Genomic DNA, 20,327 nt, shown 5'->3' on the forward strand with positions numbered 1-20,327 from the left:
AGAGAGAGAGAGAGAGAGAGAGAGAGAGAGAGAGAGGAGTGGTGGAATACAGACAATAATACGGAAAGTAAAATAACAGTCATTTTCCACATGACTGTGTCTGTAAGCAGGTCAAACTGAAGTGTATTCATTCCTATGGCAACCTCCTTGATCTCTGATGCGTTGCTCAACTCCTCCCCTACGCTATTGTTTGTTCCAAAATTTGCCTCAATAATAATAATAAATTAACTTTTGCGGTTTTCCTTGTGCCTCAGGAAGTCGGCATAAAAACTAATCAGCTAAGAGGCCATTTCATTCAATTCAGTTGGTTGACGTTTTTGTGTAATTGAATGATTGAATATAAATCTTGTTCAACCATGTAAACACATTTCGAGTTTTACATTTGATATGTTGCTGAATAAATAAACAAATTGAAGTTAAATAAATGTGGGAAAGTTCATTATTACATGCATTTACTTGTATATATAAATATATATATTGATAATATAATCAGCATTGATAATGTGCTTAACCAGCTATCTTAAAGCTGTGGTTGAGACTTAATGTGGTTAATCTTCAGCTGTCTTACTTCACTTCAACATTCTAGGAACTGGAAAGTAGTTTCTTTCCTGCAATGTTGGATAAGAAAATATAACTTTCACTTCAAAATGCGAGGAGCAAACTTCTTCATTGCACCAGATGTTGTTTTTGAGACAAATTAAGTTTCGTACTTCTAACTCCACCCACTTGATACTTCAGACTCCTGAATAAACGCACACTGCGGTTTGGTTAAGACCATTTATAGCCATCAACACGTATTCGACAGGCAGATCGGGGAGCTGGAGGAGGAGAGAGAGAGGAGGAGATGACCGCGCAGTTAACCAGGAAATAAAACTGTGTCCAATCACCAATCCCTCCTCCGTCTTTCAGACTCTGGTGTTCTGCTCTTCCCACAGTAGACTTAAGCATCTGGCTAGACTGTTCATGTCACTGCTTCTCTCCACAGTAGAGGTGTGTGTCTGTGTGTGTGTGTTGGAGAGAGTGATAAATCCAGATTGCACACCCACAGCCAGAGGAACATTTCTCTCTCCTGCGAGTCTCCAGGCAGCTGTGAGATTGCACTTCTCTCTCTGGCTTCGATTGCTCATTCAGGCATGCGTCACTTGGACCATCAGTCAGAGGTAAGCATAAACAGGCTAAACACCGCAGCAGTAAACATACTTTTTCATCTAGTCTGCACAGAAACTAAGCTGCATCGAGGCACTTTCACCATTTCAGGAGAAAAACTAATCCCCAATTTAAAATGCCAATTTATCTAACTCTTGGCCTTCTATATTTATAAGCAACAATGTGTATTTACCCATACGTAAGGCTTTGGACGTATATATAATTCTTTCTTCATTGCACAGTAATTACAGCAGCTTTGTACTGTATTGAATTCCATTCCTAATCACTGCAGCACTCCCAACTGAAACATCTTCAATGCCAATTACAGGTTTTCATTCAACCTAATTAGATTGAAGGCAGTTAATGGACTAAACTGGGACTCTCGCTACAAGGGCACATATTTATAAATTAGCCTATTTGAATGGCTGTAAAATGACTGAATGTTTCAAGTGTTTCTAAACACTGTAAAGCTGAACTCTAGTTTCTAAAATGGATATTGGATACGAACTGGCTTCAAAAGTTAAATTAGCACGTGTAATTCCTCAATAATCAATTATTTATGCCCCATCTATGGATGATTTTGGATCAAAGTACATTCTAACAGGAGTTTCAATGGAATTATAATATATTAAAAACCACTACACTGGTGTTACACTGATCCAGCACTCTCTCCAAGCAATGGTTTATGCATTTCCCCTGGCGTCTACCAAACTGACATGAATAAATCTGGCAGAATTAAGCTCATCCATTCCAAGGTAAAAAAAATCAAGTCTCCATCCAATTGTCTTAACACTCGGGCTTTGCTCCAAGAACCAAGGGAAAAACCCAGATTGGGAAATCCTCTCCGACACCCACTTTGATCCTGTTAATGCTACAACCCCCACAAACAGGCATTTTTCAACCCATAAGAGACCAAATGAATTCAATGACCTGAGACATAATGGTCTGAGAGTTAGTGAACACTTCTTGCAGTGGATTCCAGGCAGATGGCTTTGTCAGCTACATTAGGTTCATTTCAAAACATGGTTAATTATAGGCACCCTGCGCAGTGTGAAGTATTTAGAGCATAAAAGGGGGGCTTACATTTGCAGAGAATTTCTATTCAACCTACCTCAGACCCAGCAGCTGGACAGCATCTATCAGCTGTCCTGACCTCCTGTGGTCCGAGCAACACACACACACACACACACACACACACACACACACACACACACACACACACACACACACACACACACACACACACACACACACACACACACACACACACACACACACACACACACACACACACACACACACACAAATGATTTGTCGCCCAAGAACTACTTCTACAGTCCGGGGTTGTTATCCCCACTGGACTCACTCTCCACCCAAAAACAACAGCTGGAGATGGAACAGAGTCGCATGGATGTAGTAGATTGGACGTTTCACACTGGTTTCCTCTTGGTTTAAAGTAAACTTGTGAATGTAGTTGAATTTGCAAAAAAATGTGCGTGTCGGCCTTCGCGGTGTGTCCAAGTCATGTGGTCGCAGCATCCCACTCCAAATTCCCTGCAAGCCTCGATGATGAGCTACACAGCAACTGAGAACAAAAGGAACCCACACAAATACTAAGTCACACAAATACCAGAGGCAGTGGTCAGGGTCTACACACACACACACACACACACACACACACACACACACACACACACACACACACACACACACACACACACACACACACACACACACACACACACACACACACACACACACACACACACACACACACACACACACAACTATCCTTGTTTGGATTCTGCATTGTTTTGGTGTGACAGTCATGGACACAGAAAGTCAGACCAAAACCTTATTTCCAACCTTAGCAATGACTAACCTTAACCTCAACCACAACTCACATCCTACCCCGACCTTAACCAGGAGCTCAGAAATGAGGCTCCATGATGTCTGCTGGTCCTGACACAGTCACTGTTTATACTGGAAATGGTCCTGAAGAGGTAACACACACACACTGTACAATAATTATTCAGTCATGCATAATCTGATCATATTTAAACCTCAGCTAAATCTGTTCTATTATCTTAACTGAACTTTTATTGACACACAGTACACAGATTAAACTTAATTTTTTCTTTATCTCGTACAAGATGCCTTTCTTGTTTTGACGTCTTTATCAATACAACGATTTTTGAAGACCTTTTATAAGTTGACTCTGGCTGTGCAGTTTGTTTCCGGTTGTTGTTGTTGTCATTATTATTCCAGTTAATAGGCTTCAAGTGGTAAGCTAATGATGGCCAAGCAGCTCTGCTAGGTGAGATCATCCTCCTCGGCATCATCCCTTCCTAATACCCACAGTGGGACATAAACAAAGTGTGTGTTTGTGTGTGTCTTCAAATGTTAATGTGCTTCTCTCTATCCGCACTCGACAGTTCCAATACAGTCAATATCTGGAAGGCATCCAGCTCCACTGAGGGATTCAAGGTTTTCTGACTGTCTAGACAAAAACATGCTGTTCTTGAATAATCAGGTCATCAGCATATTTAAAACAGAAAAACTGGTACTTTGACCCCTTTTGTGTACAATCTACTACTGTGTGAGTAGTGGGGGGTGCACAATGCACAACAATGCATGTATAGAATACAGCAGGTTCCTTTGAAGAACCGCTCTGAGGGAAATACCAAATATCTGAATCCTGTTTTTTAAGTAACCGTGCAAAGGGTAGCTGTGATTTATTATGCAGATTGAAATCAAGAAGATGCAGCGCTTGTTATGAGACTAAATGTTAATGTGAAATCTGCTCTTGGGCTGTGGTGTGTGTGTGTGTGTTCACGTCTGATCACAGCCGCTGTCGGTTAGAAACAAGAGACTCTTCGCCTTATCTACACAAAGACCCGAATCAAATTGGACTCGCTCGCTCACTCACTCCCGTATTTCAGCCAACCAACCGTCTCAGAGCATCTATGAACTGCTGTGGTAGAGACTGGACTACTGCTTTCACAGGACACAACTGTGTACACACACACACACACAAACGCACACAAACGCACATGCATTCTGTGAGCCTTCTTCTATCCCCGGGGCCTACTCTAAATAGTAGTCAAAGAGAGGGATTGTGGGGGAAGGAGGCCGTGGTGGTGGTGGGGGTGGGGGTAGGGCAGGGGAGAAGGCAGAGAAGATGCGAAAAGAAAGTGAGCTTTTGTGGCCGACGTAACCCTTAGCTAATGCCAACGTGAACTCGAGCACGCTTGATAGAATTACTTAAGACATAACTAATGCCCGAGTAAGAGGATAGAGGGTTCGAGCAGAGACGCTGCCAATGAGGTGAGAGAACGTTCGTTTGCAGGGTCTGTTTTTTTGAAGACATTTTTAATGAGCATTCAGTGACCTCTGACCCTGTAATTGACACGCTTTCATCTCCACAAGCAGCAAACACAAGACACTGAGCTCTTTGACACTGCTAATAAAAGGGTCCTCCCCCCCGTGACACAGCACAGGTTGGATTTAGAAGGCAAAAATGTAGGAATAAATAATTAATGGTTACAGATAGTAAGTGAATGAAACAATTTACGATGTAAAGGTTAAAACATTGAATGCTGTGATAACTAGCAATTCATCTAATGAGATCTCATATTAGAACAGAAAGAGAAGGGAATTATTTACTACTGTGTGGGTTGTTTTTTATGTGAACGAGAAAGAAGAGTCAAATGATGGCGGAGCTTTGGCCAGCGGTGGATACGGTGTGGCCAGCGGTGAACCCGTTCATATGGATACACACAGTCTACCCGGGGAGCAGTGAACATAATATTCATCACACACAAGGACTCAAATGCTGCCTTTTGGGGTCACAGATCCCCACAAGGACATTTATTCTTTATTTTTCTATTTCATTTGGCACTTTAAGAGAGCTCTATTTTATTTTCATTGTGTTTTATACCACAAATCCAGTACTGTGAATGAATTGTGATTGTTAGGCAATAGATTTGTCATCTGTTCAACATAGTTAAACTCTAGTTAAACCGCTCACGGACCCAGAGAGATGTTTGCACTTCTAACCTTTCTACCATTGGCTTAGAACTTAAAGGGGGGGGGGGGGGGGGGCGCTACACAAGGACCAGCTTTTCTTGAACAGCTCTTCATTTAATTTATTTTCAACTTCTACAAATCCAACCATGAAAGACTAAAGATGAGAAGTGTCATATGCTCTTTGTGTGAATATTAAATTCACAATAGTCTGATATCTATTGATAAAGTCCTTTTCTTTTTAGAGAATTTCTGGATTCATTGTCCTAAAATGGCACAAGAGCTCCAAACTCTTCTCTGCCACGAGCACAACTCTGCAGAGCTGCTTCAATTATTTACTGCACTCTTGCTCATGGCACCACCGCCCATGGGTAAGTGGGATGATGCAATCGGCCTCAGATTTGACGCAGTTTGAGACTGTGACCAAAAACGATTGAAATAAATTGAATGTTTGTTTCTGTGTGTGTGTGCGAGTGCGTATCACTCCTCCTCTCTGCAATGGCAACAATGTCCGATCCAAGATGCCGCACGCTGGCAAGCGGCCTCTGATTGTCTATTCAATCTAAATGACAACAGTAGTCTCAGTCAACTCTCCAGCTCATTTACCGCTACTCAGACCCAAGACTTGGAATGGAATGAATCAAATCTAGTTTAACCACAGATAACAATCCAGAAGCGCTGAGGTGATGTCATCAAATGTCTTGTTTTGTGCAACTGTAACATAGTTAAGAGGGTTTATATTAAATCCCGCTAAATGGGATAAACAGTGCCACCTGGTGTGGAGAGTATATACCTGCAGGGAGCGGTGAGCCCTAGGGGCAAGGGATTGTGGGTATTCCTCAGAGATATGGAGGAACAAAACTGTACAGTATGTCATGGCCTGACCGAAGCAAAGAGCATATCCGTGTATTGTCCTCAGAGGGGCGCTGACCAGCATCACCAGACACTTTAGTGCACAGTCAATAACGCCATTAGCAACTGGGCTCGTCCATCTCGTCATCGCTCCGGTCAGGACGTGCATCCGTTCCAAAGTATCGATCCCCAAAGTTCCCCATGCCAGGTATGATGTGGAAGAGGTCATTGACCTTCTTGTCGACGGCTGTTGTGATGATTTTGACCTGTGGAAACGCGTAGGCCACTGAATGGACTCCCATTTCCGCCATTAGCAAAGACACCAGCAGGATTTTGTCCTCCTGAACATCATGATCCAGCAGAACTCGTACAGCCATCATGGCAGCGGCTCCAGTGCACACGGTGCAGTCCATCAGAATCACATGATCCTCACTGATGTTTTTAGGTAGACGCAGGTAGTGAAGCTCTGGTTCTCGTGTTTCCTGGTTGGTCTGAATGAGGATCTTGCCGATGCGGACATCTTTGCAGACGGCCCTCAGTGCCGGCTCCATGGTCTCCCCGGCTCGCAGGATGGAAACGCCCGTGATCCTATTCCCATGAAAAGTTCTGCCTTCATAATCCTCTCCTTGGGGGGTCTGGACTAGGTGGACCTGTGAGGGGAGGAAGGAGAGCGCTCGCTCGATCAACAGACGCATCAGCCTCTTGGAGTAGAAGATCAACTCATCGCGGCTGGTTTCCTTATTTCTGATGATGGTGTGCATACCCCTGACCTGGGGTGTGCTCTCCAGGATGCTGAGGGTCTGGGGGAGGGGTTGTGCCTGGTCTGCAGATGCCAGGGCAGCCCTGACGCTGAGCTCACGCTCCTCCAGCTGACTGTGGACATGCTGCACGATCAGATCAATGGCCACCATGTTGCTGCCACCATGTGGCACCACAATATCAGCCAGGCGCATTGTGGGCTCTATGTACTGCTCAAACGCTGGCTTCACAAACTTGTTGTATTGTTTGATGACGCGCTCGACGTCTCGCCCCCTTTCTGTAATGTCCCTCCTCAACCGGCGCACCAAGCGAATGTCAGAATCCGTGTCCACAAAAATCTTCATGTCCAGCAACTGTAGGAGCTCTTTATCTGTAAAGGCCAAGATTCCCTCGAAGATGATAACACTGGCTCCATACACAGTTTTCCACTCCTTACGTCTGTCATTGGTTGTAAAGTCATACACAGGGATTTTAACGCTCTTGCCTTGTTTGAGGTTGCGCAGGGTTTGTGTCAGCAAACCAAAGTCAAAGGCATCAGGGTGGTCAAAGTTATAGTCGTTACTGGCGGCCAGCATCTGCTCGTCTGGGGTGAGGACATTGTAAAAAGAGTCCATTGAAAGTAGCACAACCCAAGGCACATCTAGAGCCTCGATGATTTTCCTGGCTACTGTTGTCTTTCCTGAAGCGCTGCCGCCGCACAGACCAATGACGAAGGCCTCTTTGGACTGTGTTCCATGTTCGTTGTACCATGGCGGGCGTCCAGCGGTGTAGATGGTTCGTTTGGCGGTGCGTAGGAGAGGAGGCTCAGACTTGCACTGGCTGGTGGTATTTTTCCGAGGTGTCGGGCCTGTGCTCACTGAGGGGAGGAGTCGGTCCAGCGATCCACTTCCACTGTTCGATGAAGAGGCTGTTTTCTCCTCGTTCTCCATCTTTGAGAGCCCTTTGTCCAGTAGGCCCCTGCCCTGTAACTGAACCTTATGATTTGTTGCAGAATCAAGTGAGTGGGTTGTTGGATAGGACAGTACAGGATGCATCCAGATGTACTTCTAACACTCAGTTGGTTGTTGATCAGCCTGAGGACGAAGCTGATGATGATGCCTCATTATCTTCACAGGACGTCAGCTGTGTTGGATGCACATGACTCTGGAGGTGTAAGCCAAGTCAGAGGCACTGGATCAGATATTCCGCAACTTGCTCTTGTCGACCAAGTTGCCTCTCTACCAAGGAGTGAACTGGTCAACCTGCAGGAGCACGATGACGTTCTTTGTCAGGAACATGTTTTCTGGATAGTTTACTACTGTTTTGAAAAAAAATTTTTTTACTCACATTAGTGATAACATGTGGTAACGTGTGGTTATCCCTGTTATAGAGCTTAGTTTATATTATAGGTGTTAACAGCATCTTTTGAGTCTATGTTGGTGAGGGGTCTGGCCAATCTCTTGCTGACGTAATTCCAAGTGGAAAGATTTGGACTGAATGAATACGATTATGCTCTTTTGAGTACTAGTTTTATTGTACCCCAATTCAGCAGGATTTAAGGGGGGGGGGGGGTATGTAACTTAGTTAAAAGGGTTCATATTAAATCCCACTAAATGGGATAAACAGTGCCACCTGCTACCTGCAGGGAGCGGTTTTATTGTTTGTAAAGATTCACCTGTGTAAGCTAGCTAACATTATATATTCCATCCTTATTGCAGCACTACAGAATTGTCAGAAAGTATAATACAACAGACAACTTCATCAGCAACTAGAATGGTTGTGAGGAGGAAGGCTGGCAGAGGGCCATAAGTGTAAATTCAAGCACAGGAGTGCTACAGGGACTGGCAGGGAGACAGATTTATCTTTGCTGCTTAGAGAACTGGATCAAAAGTAAAGATGTAGAGCTTCCACTCCCCAATGCAGCATGTTTCATTTACTCTCAGCCACATCTTGGCAGGACACCAGCAACAGACCAGCAGCTGCATTCTACACAAGATGTTTCTGAAAGAGGGCGTTTCCTTCACAAACTGTAAACACAGACGGACGACATCACGGCAACCCAAAAGTGAAGCCAAAGCCTCTTCAGCACCCCCTGTTGACGGGCTGCAGTATAGGTCATAGAGCCTGCCAAAACTAGAAAGTCAAAATGCATATCAAATAGGTTTTTCAAAGATGGTTTCTGTCATTTTAGGTCGTTCTAATCACACTCAAATAATTGATGCGATAAAAAGAAATGTCTGAGCTGAGACTGACTCCTGATTGGTGGAGCGTGTATAACAGCACGTCTCCACTACTGCAGTTCAATCCTCTGATGGAAGGATTCATATCCAGGATATTTTGGCTTAATTTCTGTATAATTGGAGGAGACGTAGATGCATCGTCCATCTTTCTACACAGTGTATGGTTTCCATGGTCGGTAAACCCATTAGTATTAGACTGACACATCCTGTCTGTAAAGTAAGCTTTTCTCATTGGGACTCCTGTCGTTACTGTAAAGGACTTATGTAACAGCACTCACAGGAGTCTTTCAGAGCGATTACTTCTCCTGCCCACAATCACAGCCACCACTGACTCTCTCCCCCTGACACTTAGTGGGAGGGTTGCTGTGCGAGTCACTGCCTCTTCCTCAGCTCCAACACACGAACACGTCTCTCGCTGCTGATCCCTAAAGACAACATCTGAGCGCCAACCATCAGACGTAATATAAGAAATAATGTCTTCGTGTGTGGAAGTCGGACAAGGGGTCCTGAAGGTATGTGACTGCTTGTTAAAAGCAGCTGGGGGGTTACCAGTGTTGCCATCAACTTAATGCTAACTCACATTCCCCAAACACCCCTGACCTGTGAGGTCAGGAAACTCCCTCTGTCCTGCACACAAATAAACTCACAACAAATCTGGCTAATACTGCAACACCTTTCCTCACATAGATTACATCTAAATTAATCTAGAAATCAAGAAATTATGACGACACTAGTTAACAGGCTTTGTAATGGTAGTACAAACAAAAATGTGCTTTATAAACTGTGATATCTTTAAAAGGAAACCTGCCTTAGCTCAGATTTATCTAATCTTTTATGACAATATTAACTGTGATTAAATTATTTTCCCTTAGAAAATAAGCAGAGGTGGTGAGAAGTGAGGGGGACATGTCCCTGCCATCCCCTGTGGAAATCACTCCCTTGTCATCACAGAGCAAAGAGTAAAACATTGAAATATTTTAGTATGTTCAAATTCAAAATACACGTAAAAACAACTGGACGGAAACTTGCGTCGAGATGAAGACTTAGATAAAATATAAACCTGTAACTTAGACTACTCCCATTATAGAGTACGGTCATATCTACCCATTGATTTCCAGTGGGTCAGTGGGATGCTCAATAAGACAAACGGAGGCGGAACAAAGGCCCCCGCCGAGAGGAAGGAACAAGTCTTTTTCTGTCTCTGTCTTGTTTACTTGGCTGCTGGTTTTGCGTGAGAGCGAGCAGCAGATTGCGAGACAGACACCTGGATCAGACGAACATGTGATCAGAAAGGCTGGCGCTAATCCTAAGGACTATTTGAAGATTCATACTGAGGTTTTACAAATGAAATTAGGAGATTACAAGACTAAAAACACAAAAAACATACCTCTTTGTTAATAAAATTTCCCATTGCAGTGAGTAAGAAAAATATAAAAATCAGCAAAAAGCGAGTGCGACCTCCACAGATGATAGAGAATTCCTATGTCCTTCATAGTTCAGTGCTGTAAATTGTGTGCATTCACACCACCCCCCCTCCCAGCAAACACCAAACAATCTGACGCACACAACGCATACATACAAACCCGTCCTTCCCATGGTGGCGGCCATGCTCGGAGAAACTCGGCCCCCTGGGGACAGCAGATTAACACATGACAGAGCTTGTTAACACCGGACAAAGAGAGATGCTAATCTTGTACAGTCGGCCTAGACTGTCCTCAAACAGCGTACACACACAGCTACAGGGACGGAGAGAAAGATGAACAGAGAGAAGCCCAAGAAAGACAAGAAAGAACGAGGGACTGATACGCGGCAGCAACAGAGGCCTCAGTATGTCCTAGAAACCAGACAATACTGTAGGGAGGCAGGGCTAGAGGGTCCACGAGCCCCAAAACAATAAAAGGCTGAGACAGAGCCCGACTACAAACAAGGCCCCGTCAGCGAGGACCCCACTACAGCCTGGGTAAGCCCCACTGCCTGCAGGGACGACCAGCAGGACAGCGCAGAGCTCAACTGTGTGGATATTGATCGCACAGGAGAGAGTGGGGAGCAGCCAACGGCTCCACAGATGGGCAGGGGAAAGAAAGAGACGGACAGACAGACAGAGACAGAGGAAGTGCATTAGTCAAGCAGGTTCCTCTGATGCTGTTAGTCCTCTCCCCTGGGAGATAAGGGAGATGGCAGTGACTCGGTTATAGGAGAGGACAATAAAAAGGGAAGAAGGGGGAGGAAAAGTGAAGGACAGCAAGGCACGAGGCGAGATAGAGAAACTGAGGCTAATTTGTAACTTGAAGAGCTGCTGGATCATCTCCATAATGGGCCGTCTGCCCACAAACAAGCTCCTCGCCGTGGGTAAATGAGATCAGGCCGGCCCAGGACCAGCTGGTGGCTTGGATCACTGACACCAGATAGAGCAGATACAGAGATGGAGGAACAGGGCAGAACTGATGCATCTGGACAGGGTGGCAGAAACACACCAGAGAGGCCGTGGCGCTCTCCCCACATTTTGCACGAGGGACACGGACACATGCACACAAAGTACAAGTGGAACAACCGTGTCCGTAAGAGGATTATGTCGTCCTGTTTGAAGTAGAACAAGGCACGTTCCAGATGGAATCTGATCCCTAGCAGGACGACAGGAAGGCTGGATGGTACAATATACAGCTTTCGAAGAATTTAACCACACACGCCATGAAACTGGTGTTAAAACGCCACTCTTTGACATCCACAACAACCATAACCCCATCCAGTGCCGTTAACACTTCACATGGAGGTGCTGAAGTATCTTTACAGCAGCGGTCCGCGGAGACAGGGCATAGCCAGATTTAAATGTCACCGGCAGAAATTGAAATGACAGAAAAACAAATTGACGCCTACAGCTGCCTATGGTAAAAAGGAGTTCGTCATTCTGTCAGCACCAGTGTCTGGCACAAATGCCTGTCATTCCACACGAGGCTATGGTGTGGGCATGCTGGGCAGCCTCTCAAATAATCGTAACCATATCAACCACTGGGCCAGACCAGCAAAAGCACAGTGATAACAAATTCAGACCCGCTGACATCAATATCTGTGTGCCACAGGTGGTAAAGCATAACCAAATGACTGACATCGCAAACGTCACTGTTGGCCCCATTTTACCATCTCCATGGGTGCGTTACACCAAACAGTCGAGCGCTGCTTACACACTGTGCCATGAAGATTTTGGTCTTGAAGCCTAGCAACAGGGCTGCGCACCACATCCATTAACCATCCTCCCACCAGAGGAATTCAGAGCGTCCGAAAACAGCAAATTACTGCAGCTGCTGGCAAATACAGCCTCAAAACCACGCCGCCAGTTGCCAACTGCATGCCCCGACAACTGTGACACCAACAACCCGGGGGCTGCTATCGTGACTGGGAGCGCAGACGACAGAAAAGTTTATCTCTGCTTTATCTTCGCTCTGCAAATTCCCGGCGGTGCCCCCGACAGTTTCCTCAAGCCTCAATCACCCGGAGAACAGAGGAGGAAATTGAGCCAAAAACTGTTTCTGTTGGTGTTTTGATAAACTCACAACAAGAAACCATTGTGCAGTTGTTGCCGCGGCTCAAAACAGGGCTAGAGAGTCATCTTTTCTGATGACGTTAAAAAGTGCAAGGGTCACTGGTTCAGGCTGAAAAAAGCCTGAGGATGACCAGAGGCACAGGCTTGCCCTTGTCACAAAGGAGAAGTTCAGATCTGGGGGGGGGGGGGGGTCATTCTGAGTCACACCCACCCCAACACCAGTCCTTAGGCTAAGGGCAAGCTGACACACAGGTCTATTAATGCAACAATCATCTCCCTCTATCAGGGCCGAGCAGCCAGCCGGGGGTAAAACAGGTCATTAAAATTTAAATTTGCTCAAAATACAATCTCATGAAAGACGTTCTATGGGAAATTAATCAGTGACAACTCTTCAATGTGTTCAAATGTGCAGAGAACAATCGCAACAGAAGAGGCGTGTGGCTGGTGGGCTGGAAACGTACGTCTGAATTATCAGCAGCTGCTAGAACTGAAACCAAGGAACTTTCAGACATCATTAGTCTGAATACCATTGATTTATATTGATTACAATTGATAAATAAGTTTGCCCAGCTGTTGATTAACTGAATCACAGCTTCGACATTACATCCATGAAGGATTGTTTCAGACACGGGCATAAAAATACAGCAGCAAAGAAACCACAGTTGACGAAATGCTCCCAATTTTTAGACATTTATCGCAATTACAACAATCGGCTTAATTTAAACGAGTATAATCTCAGACAGATCCTCTCCACACACAGAATCCCTGTGGCAGGAAATACTCGTCCTAATAACCCCTTTAAGATCGTCTTAAATAACTTCAGAAAAAAAACTGAGTGTGGTTTTTAATGGCAGCTAAATTTAATTTGCCATTATTGCATTAGGCCGTGCATCTGTCCTCCATTTCCCAGCCTCATCCACCAACACTGTGAGTCAGCCATTCTCTCATCCACGCACCGGAGGGGGGGGGGGGGGGTGGTGGACGAGCCGATGGCTTAGCCCACCTCCTGAAGTGTCTCCAAGCCCTGTGTGACAGAGCCTTAAAAGTGCTCATATTAGTCGCCCTGGGACGCCATTTACTCTGGATGACATCAATACCTCCTGGTCGATCGCGGCACGTTATTGACCGACACATGCCCGCCGCCGAGTTCCACAGAGCTGGAGACAATTCATGTCGCCTGTCTGCAGCACCTCAGGGGAAAGGGGAAGCAGAGTTGTGGGCTGAGGATAAAGATTTTTCAATGCCTGCATGTTTGCCGTTTATTAAAATGCTCTTGGCCGGGCTTTGGGAACTGGCAGCGTTTTTTTCCTCCTCCTCCTCCTCCTCCTCCCCCATTGTTCTACAAAGAGGAGTGTAATCTGTCTTGTTGCACTCACCCACCAAAAAGAGAGAGAGAGCCGGTGACGGAGCAGCCACGGCCCCCCCCTCCGGCTCCAACTCTCACACCACAATAGCTGATCACTTTTGGGGGGTGACATTAATCACCTCTGGTTACATGCCGGCTCAAGTCTGTGCACAACAAACAGAGATATTCTCTCTCTCTCAAAAAACAGGGTCTGAGGGAAATTGTTGCTTTATCCAATGCTTTAAAAAAAAAAAATTATATATATATATATAGTGGAGGAGAAGACTGGAAATGAGCAGGAGGAGGCTGCAACATGTCTCAGCACTCACACACACCACTTGGCTCATCTGCAGAACAATGGGCATCCACGATGGAGGATGGAGAGGGAGGGGAGCCGAGGCTGGAAAGTTCAGGGAGGGGAGAAGCACAGAAAATGGTGTCACAAAGGAGGCAACGTGTCCCTGTGCAGCCCACACAGAAACTAGCATGAATTCAAAACTAATTATCACCGTGTAGCCTAAACCCTGGTTAAAGATGAGCTGAGTGGGGGGGGTGTGTGGGGGGGGGGGGGCTCCACAGCTCTCCTGTCTGCCACCGCCCCATCAACACACAGGAGCCGGTGGACGAGGAGCAGGGGCGGCTCATCCTTTTTGAAAAACACGGGGGACACTAAAGAAAAAGGGTCCAGCAGGGGAATGAAATCACCTGAACCGGGGACTTCGACCTACAGAGCGGAGCGGTGTGAACCGGGGGAATCACGGGAAATACCGGGATGACACCGACGGGCCACGGACACGAGGTTTGACCAATTCACGCAGATTTTAAAAATCAGACAACCGTCAGTTATTAGCGGACACTTAGCATGCTAGCTGCCGCGGTCTTACCGGTCAGTCGGTGTGGCGGCAGGTCCGCGGAATCCTCCCCAGCTACGCCCAGTGTTAGCCCCGCACGCCCCGGCTCGATCCTCCGGTCAGCAGAGACAGAGAGGCGGAGAGAGGCGGAGGAGGGCTTTTATAAAAAAAAAAGAGAGCCAAGAACCAGGAAGAAGGAGACGAAGAGAGAAGGGAGACCGAGCCGAGCCGAGCCGAGTCGAGCTGAGCCGAAGGACAAGAAACTTCTGGGTCTCGAGCGCCGTTTTCCTCAAGTGATGCGCGTTCACAGAGGAAGAAAGAGCAGCGGGGGGGGGGGGGGCAAGCTCAGAGCGTGGCAGCTGGAGCTCGTGAGGCACTTCCGGTGTCAACAGAAGCTGCCACTGATATGTCCAGGCAGCTGCCTTCATCGATGGCCTTTGATGCCACACAGTTTAAAGGCAGCTGCCTTTGATGCCACACTGTTTAAAGGCAGCTGCCTGTGATGCTGTACTGTTTGGAGGCAGCTGTCTTTGATGTGATGAACCAAAAGAAAATATGTACATTTGTATCCTTGCCTTAAATTATAACTCCATGATAGCAATGGTGCACAGAGCTGCCGCTGCTCCATGTAGCAATTTATTGAATATAACTGGACCAAAGTAGATGGAAATACCTCAAAGGAACAAAGTTTTAGTAACTGTAGTAACAGCTTAATAAATTAAATCTGTGTTTCTGTGTTACACAACAACAAAATGTGACTTTACAATTGCGAATAAAGTTAATTAACCATTCACAGTTGCAAGGACTCTTAGTTAAATACACTAACATCCATAAGAACATTTTAAATAGACTTGTTGTTTTATGAGTTATGAACTTCTATGGTGTAAAAGCATCAGTGCACATACTCCACATATGACAAACAAAGCTTCACACAACAAACAGCTACTGACCTACTTTTTGAACCAACTTTTATTCTCATGTCTTCAGTATTTATATGAATTCAGTTAAGTGACAATGACTCCATGGACAGCACTATTGATACAGGCTGAAATGTTCTGATATTGAAGCAAACTGTTATTAATACTTTCCTGGCTAACCAATAACTTCAAGTACATCTCATAGTCATAACCATCCAGGCCCCGGAACAATAACAAGTAGGTCAACATTCACAAACTGGTCCCAGTCTCCCTGAATAAGTCACAAACAGCTGTGGCAACTGACAGCTGCCTTCACAAATCAGTGGCAGTTTCTGTTGCCACCGGAAGTGCCTCTCCGAGCCGCCGCTGCCACGATTCGAGCTGGCTGTCTCTAAGAAAGAGAGTGACGCTGCACACGCACAGACACGCGCACGCACACACGCACACGCCGGTGAACGGATGGATGAGGAGGAGAGGCTGCCGCTGCCTTCAGGTGCTGCTAAATAAACCTCGGAATAATGATCACACGTGAAGGAGCTCATGTCTCTTTCTCTTTTTATCAGATCTAATAATCACTGCGCTTTTATTGTATTATTATTGTTTTGTTATCTTATTTTATTGTTGCATCTGTTTAAACGATTCTTCTTTGTGTTGCTTTTGAAACCTTATTCTAGTTTGTATCATTGTAATAAGTGGTCACTAGAGTTTTTATACTTTTATTTATTCTATTGCGACTGTGTTTGTATTTAGTTTTTTTTGCTTATGTGCAATTTGTTGGTTTGTTTTGAGAAGTGCAATATAAATAGAGTCATTATTACAAAACAGTATTAATGCCCAATGTAAGATAGCAGGGCCCTAAAGGCATTAAGTCTTTTGTGTGTGTTTGTTACTTGTTACAAATGAATCTAGTAATCTACGAGTCCGTGAAGGCCACATTCTCCTGCACAGCGCGCCATGCTGAAATTGAAAGGGATGAATAGCGAATAGCAGGGGCACTGCTTTCTCAGGGAGCAGCCAATCACCTCCCGGCTCGAGGGATTATTCAAACGAAGGATGATGTCACCTCTTGCAAGTCACCCGACCGTCTTGCCCCAAGTTCCTCCCAGTTGTCTGTTGCCCCCCCCCCCCCCCCCCCCCCCCCCCCCCCCTCTCAGGCCCCTGGACCCCTTTTCTGTCCTCTTCAACCCCTTTTCTTCTTCACTGCATGCACGACTGCACACACACACACACTCACACACACACACACACACACACACACACACACACACACACACACACACACACACACACACACACACACACACACACACACACACACACACACACACACATTACTGCTGCCCCACATGCATTAAAGCAGTTGCATTGTCCACACGAGCGCTGCATCGAGAACCTGAACATCTCTCAACACATTTCAGACCTGTTGATCGTAACATTCTTATTAGGATAATTATTGAGCCAATTTAAAAGAAAGTTATTTCCATATTGGGATGTAGGATTAGAGGATTTACACACAAACAAGCATCTTTAGAAGTGATGCAGCTTAACATGTGAGGCTGCCTGCGAGTTTAGTCACAGAGATGAGCAAACAGGCCCCGAAATAGAAAGAAGTGAATTTGAAAAGCGGCAGGAAATGCAGCAAGGAGCAGCAGAGACAGTGTGGAAGCCTGTAGCCGAGCGTGTTGTCTCTCAGTCACAATGCGACGACACTGAGGGGCGTTGTTTTCGTGGATTTGAAAACCTTTTGTTTCTGTGTGCGCCACGTTCCTCACCAGAACGGGGCTTTTCATCAGAGATAGTCTGAGAGGAGGGCATGCCGCCCGTCTGCCTGTCTGTCTGCTGCCCCACGCTGCTCAGCCCCCAGCAGCCACTTGCCTCTGTCTACATGAGCCAGGCCTTTGTGTGCTGCTCAGTTGGGGATGTGGGCTTCGGGCCTGTTGAGCCGGTGGTGCTCGCTTTCCAAAAGCTGGACAGGGGAGGTTTCGGATTGACTCAGGCTCCAAATATACGGCACTAAACTAAAAAATACACAAGCGGCTTTAACTTCATCACATCACCCCGATCCTTGCTTCCATCAGCCATTTTTACAGATCACTTTCAAAGCACGCTGGGGTCTGACCTCAATCTACATCATATGTTGACCCCCCCGATGTGCCTGTTGGCAGCTTTAGATCCTCAGATGGATCCTGCTGGCTGTTCCAATGTCCAGGCTCAATAGTAAAGGTGACCATTCTCCTGCCATCAGGACCCCTCGGCTTTAGAACGACCTGCCTGAGGAGATAAGGCTCGCAGAGTCGGTGACTTCTTTTAAATTACTTCCTAAAACTCATTTTTATAGACGTGCTTTCATGTGATGTCGTCTTTTTATTGTCTCCTTATCACCTTTTATTTTATATATTTTCATTTATTCAATTTACTGCTTTTATGTGATCAAGTTTTTGTGGGACCGTGTTAAAAATATTTATTAAATTGAATTCTACTTTGTTTTCGACCACTTCAACATTGTTGTCTGGCATTTTTGCTTTGAAACAAACAGATTTTAAAGGTGCTATATAAATAAAGTTTATTATTAGGATTATTTTCTACAAACATTTGTCTCTTGCCTCTTTATCGCTCCTGCTCAGGTTTCCAGAGGAAGCTTCTCCTCTGAAGTGGACTGACCTCCGACTGCTCGGCCTGTCAGCTCAGAGAACTCCATCCACATCAAACCTGAAGGTCAAGTCAAGCCCACAGAAATATTAATAAGAGTTAAAAAATGAACATGTGCTTGTGCAGGTGCGTGTGCAAGTGCATGAGAGACATGGAAGCAGACCAGGAGGAGGGTGGTGCCTCCTGGTGCCTGCCGGCCTGTCGCTGATGGACGTATTGGCATGGTCACCCAGCCACAACAAAGAGAGGAAGGTGTTTTCACACAGGCGGTGGTGAGCGGCAGCGGAGGCAGGAAGGGGCAGGGCTGTGTTCCCTGCAGCGCGGTTTCCGTGCTATTTATCTCATTGTTTTTTCCCCCCCGGCCCACAGTGCAGCTGGGGGCAGCCAGAGCACACAAGCACTGGCACTCTGTCAAGCTCCAAAACCTGGCCGCCAGTCAGGGGTCTTACCTTTGACTTGCTCCCAACTCATTACCAGCAGCAGACACAGGCATGTTCCCTTTGGGCTTTGTGTATCCCAGCATGTACAGTCACATTGTGCACAGGTCTGAGTCTCTTCCTGTCAGCAGAGAGAGGAGCTGGCACCGCTGGGAGACACACCCACCACATCAGACACAGCCGCCATCTTTTTTTGTAGAGATATTCACAAATCAAACCCCTGTTGACACAAGTGGATTCAAAATGCACGAGCGGTGTCACACTCCACTAACGCGAATATCATTATCTCTCAAATGTGTGTGTGTGTGTGTGTGTGTGTGTGTGTGTGTGTGTGTGTGAGTAAACAGCAGGCGGGTGCAGGTTGGAACACGCCTGTGTGGCTGCTGCTCTGTGTGCACAGCACTGACTCCCCAAAGAGCACAACATGCCAGCACAGCATATCATTAACATGCAGGATGCTCCTGCTCCCGCGGACAGGCAACATGTGAAAAGCGATGCAGAGGAACCTTATCAATGGATCATTATTATCATGTATGTCCTCCAGTAACGTGACGATCTGACTGCAAATGCAAAGATGAAGAACCTTTTAATCTGAGGATCTTCATTGCTTCTGGTGTATTTCTCAGTCATTGGGTTGGAAGTGAGTTGCCATGTTAAGTTAACCAGCTACCAGGCCTTGTCTTGTATGTTTTTTTCCATTAAATCAGCTTCACCCTGAAACCTGATGATGTCCAGAGCCGGCCAGTTCCTGTCGGTCTGATCTAAGTGCTTTGTCTCAGCCCTGGTTGCCTCCTGGAGTAAATAATGCATGTAGGCACTAAGCATATTGGACAACTACACCACTCCAGCGCACTAAGAGGACTGAGTGAGCACGAACAGTTTGTGCCTTGACTCTCTGTCCCCTTCTCGTCCATTTGCATCTTCAGCTCACGTGCATTTTCTTTTTCTTTTGGCACGGCCCGACTCTGCTTTACCTTGAGTTGAGAAGAGAGGTAGTTTGTGATAATGGTTCACTCGAAGGTTAAGTACTTTAATTATACTCTCAGCATTATTCATCTTTAATGAAGGCAGCGACCCCTCCTCTCCTCCTCAAAGTGCCTGAGCTTCGTCTCATTTCTTTATTGCTTATGGATTGCATTGATTTCCTGTGACTGGCTGCAGACAGAGCAGACTCTCTCCCCCTAGTGGTGCCACACCACCACCACCACCACCACAACCACCACGAGAAACCAGAGCTTCACCAGATTCAGACCTTGTATCACATCTACATCCCTTCATCAACCTATCACAGCATCATTAAAAATGTACATGTTCATCCTGTGTTAACATGATCATAAAGAGCCCAGTGTTTGATGTATAAACAAGTATTTATTATGAAGTAAATCATGTATAGTACATGTAAGTGAACAAAAACAATTGTGAAATAACTCATGAAATCAATAAAACTCAACTCTTTATTATGAAATTCTGTTTCATTGATCTTATTTTCCATGGTAACAGTTTTTTATTTTGTGTTACAATTAATTATTTAGTTTTCATCCAATGGCATCACATTTAAGTTTACTTAATTCATTTTATAGTATTACAT

General features: G+C 45.6%; 2 protein-coding genes across 6 annotated transcripts in view; both read right to left on the reverse strand.

The window, feature by feature from the left end:
• Nucleotides 1-15,060, reverse strand: part of wu:fb95e10 (cell surface glycoprotein 1) — a 31,126-nt gene extending 16,066 nt beyond the window's left edge. For all 5 annotated transcript variants that reach the window (XM_034592594.1, XM_034592593.1, XM_034592592.1 and 2 more), the window contains exon 1: nt 14,770-15,060. The gene's annotated coding sequence lies outside the window, so the exon portion shown is untranslated. The remainder of the gene's footprint in view (nt 1-14,769) is intronic.
• Nucleotides 6,057-7,755, reverse strand: LOC117765947 (uridine-cytidine kinase-like 1). Its single transcript, XM_034592595.1, has one exon. It carries the CDS (start codon nt 7,710-7,712, stop codon nt 6,144-6,146), a length of 1,569 nt encoding a protein of 522 aa, XP_034448486.1. The 5' UTR covers nt 7,713-7,755; the 3' UTR covers nt 6,057-6,143.
• Nucleotides 15,061-20,327: the final 5,267 nt, after the last annotated feature.

Source organism: Hippoglossus hippoglossus, chromosome 8 (assembly GCF_009819705.1).
Source record: "Hippoglossus hippoglossus isolate fHipHip1 chromosome 8, fHipHip1.pri, whole genome shotgun sequence".
Classification (NCBI taxonomy): Eukaryota; Metazoa; Chordata; class Actinopteri; order Pleuronectiformes; family Pleuronectidae; genus Hippoglossus; species Hippoglossus hippoglossus.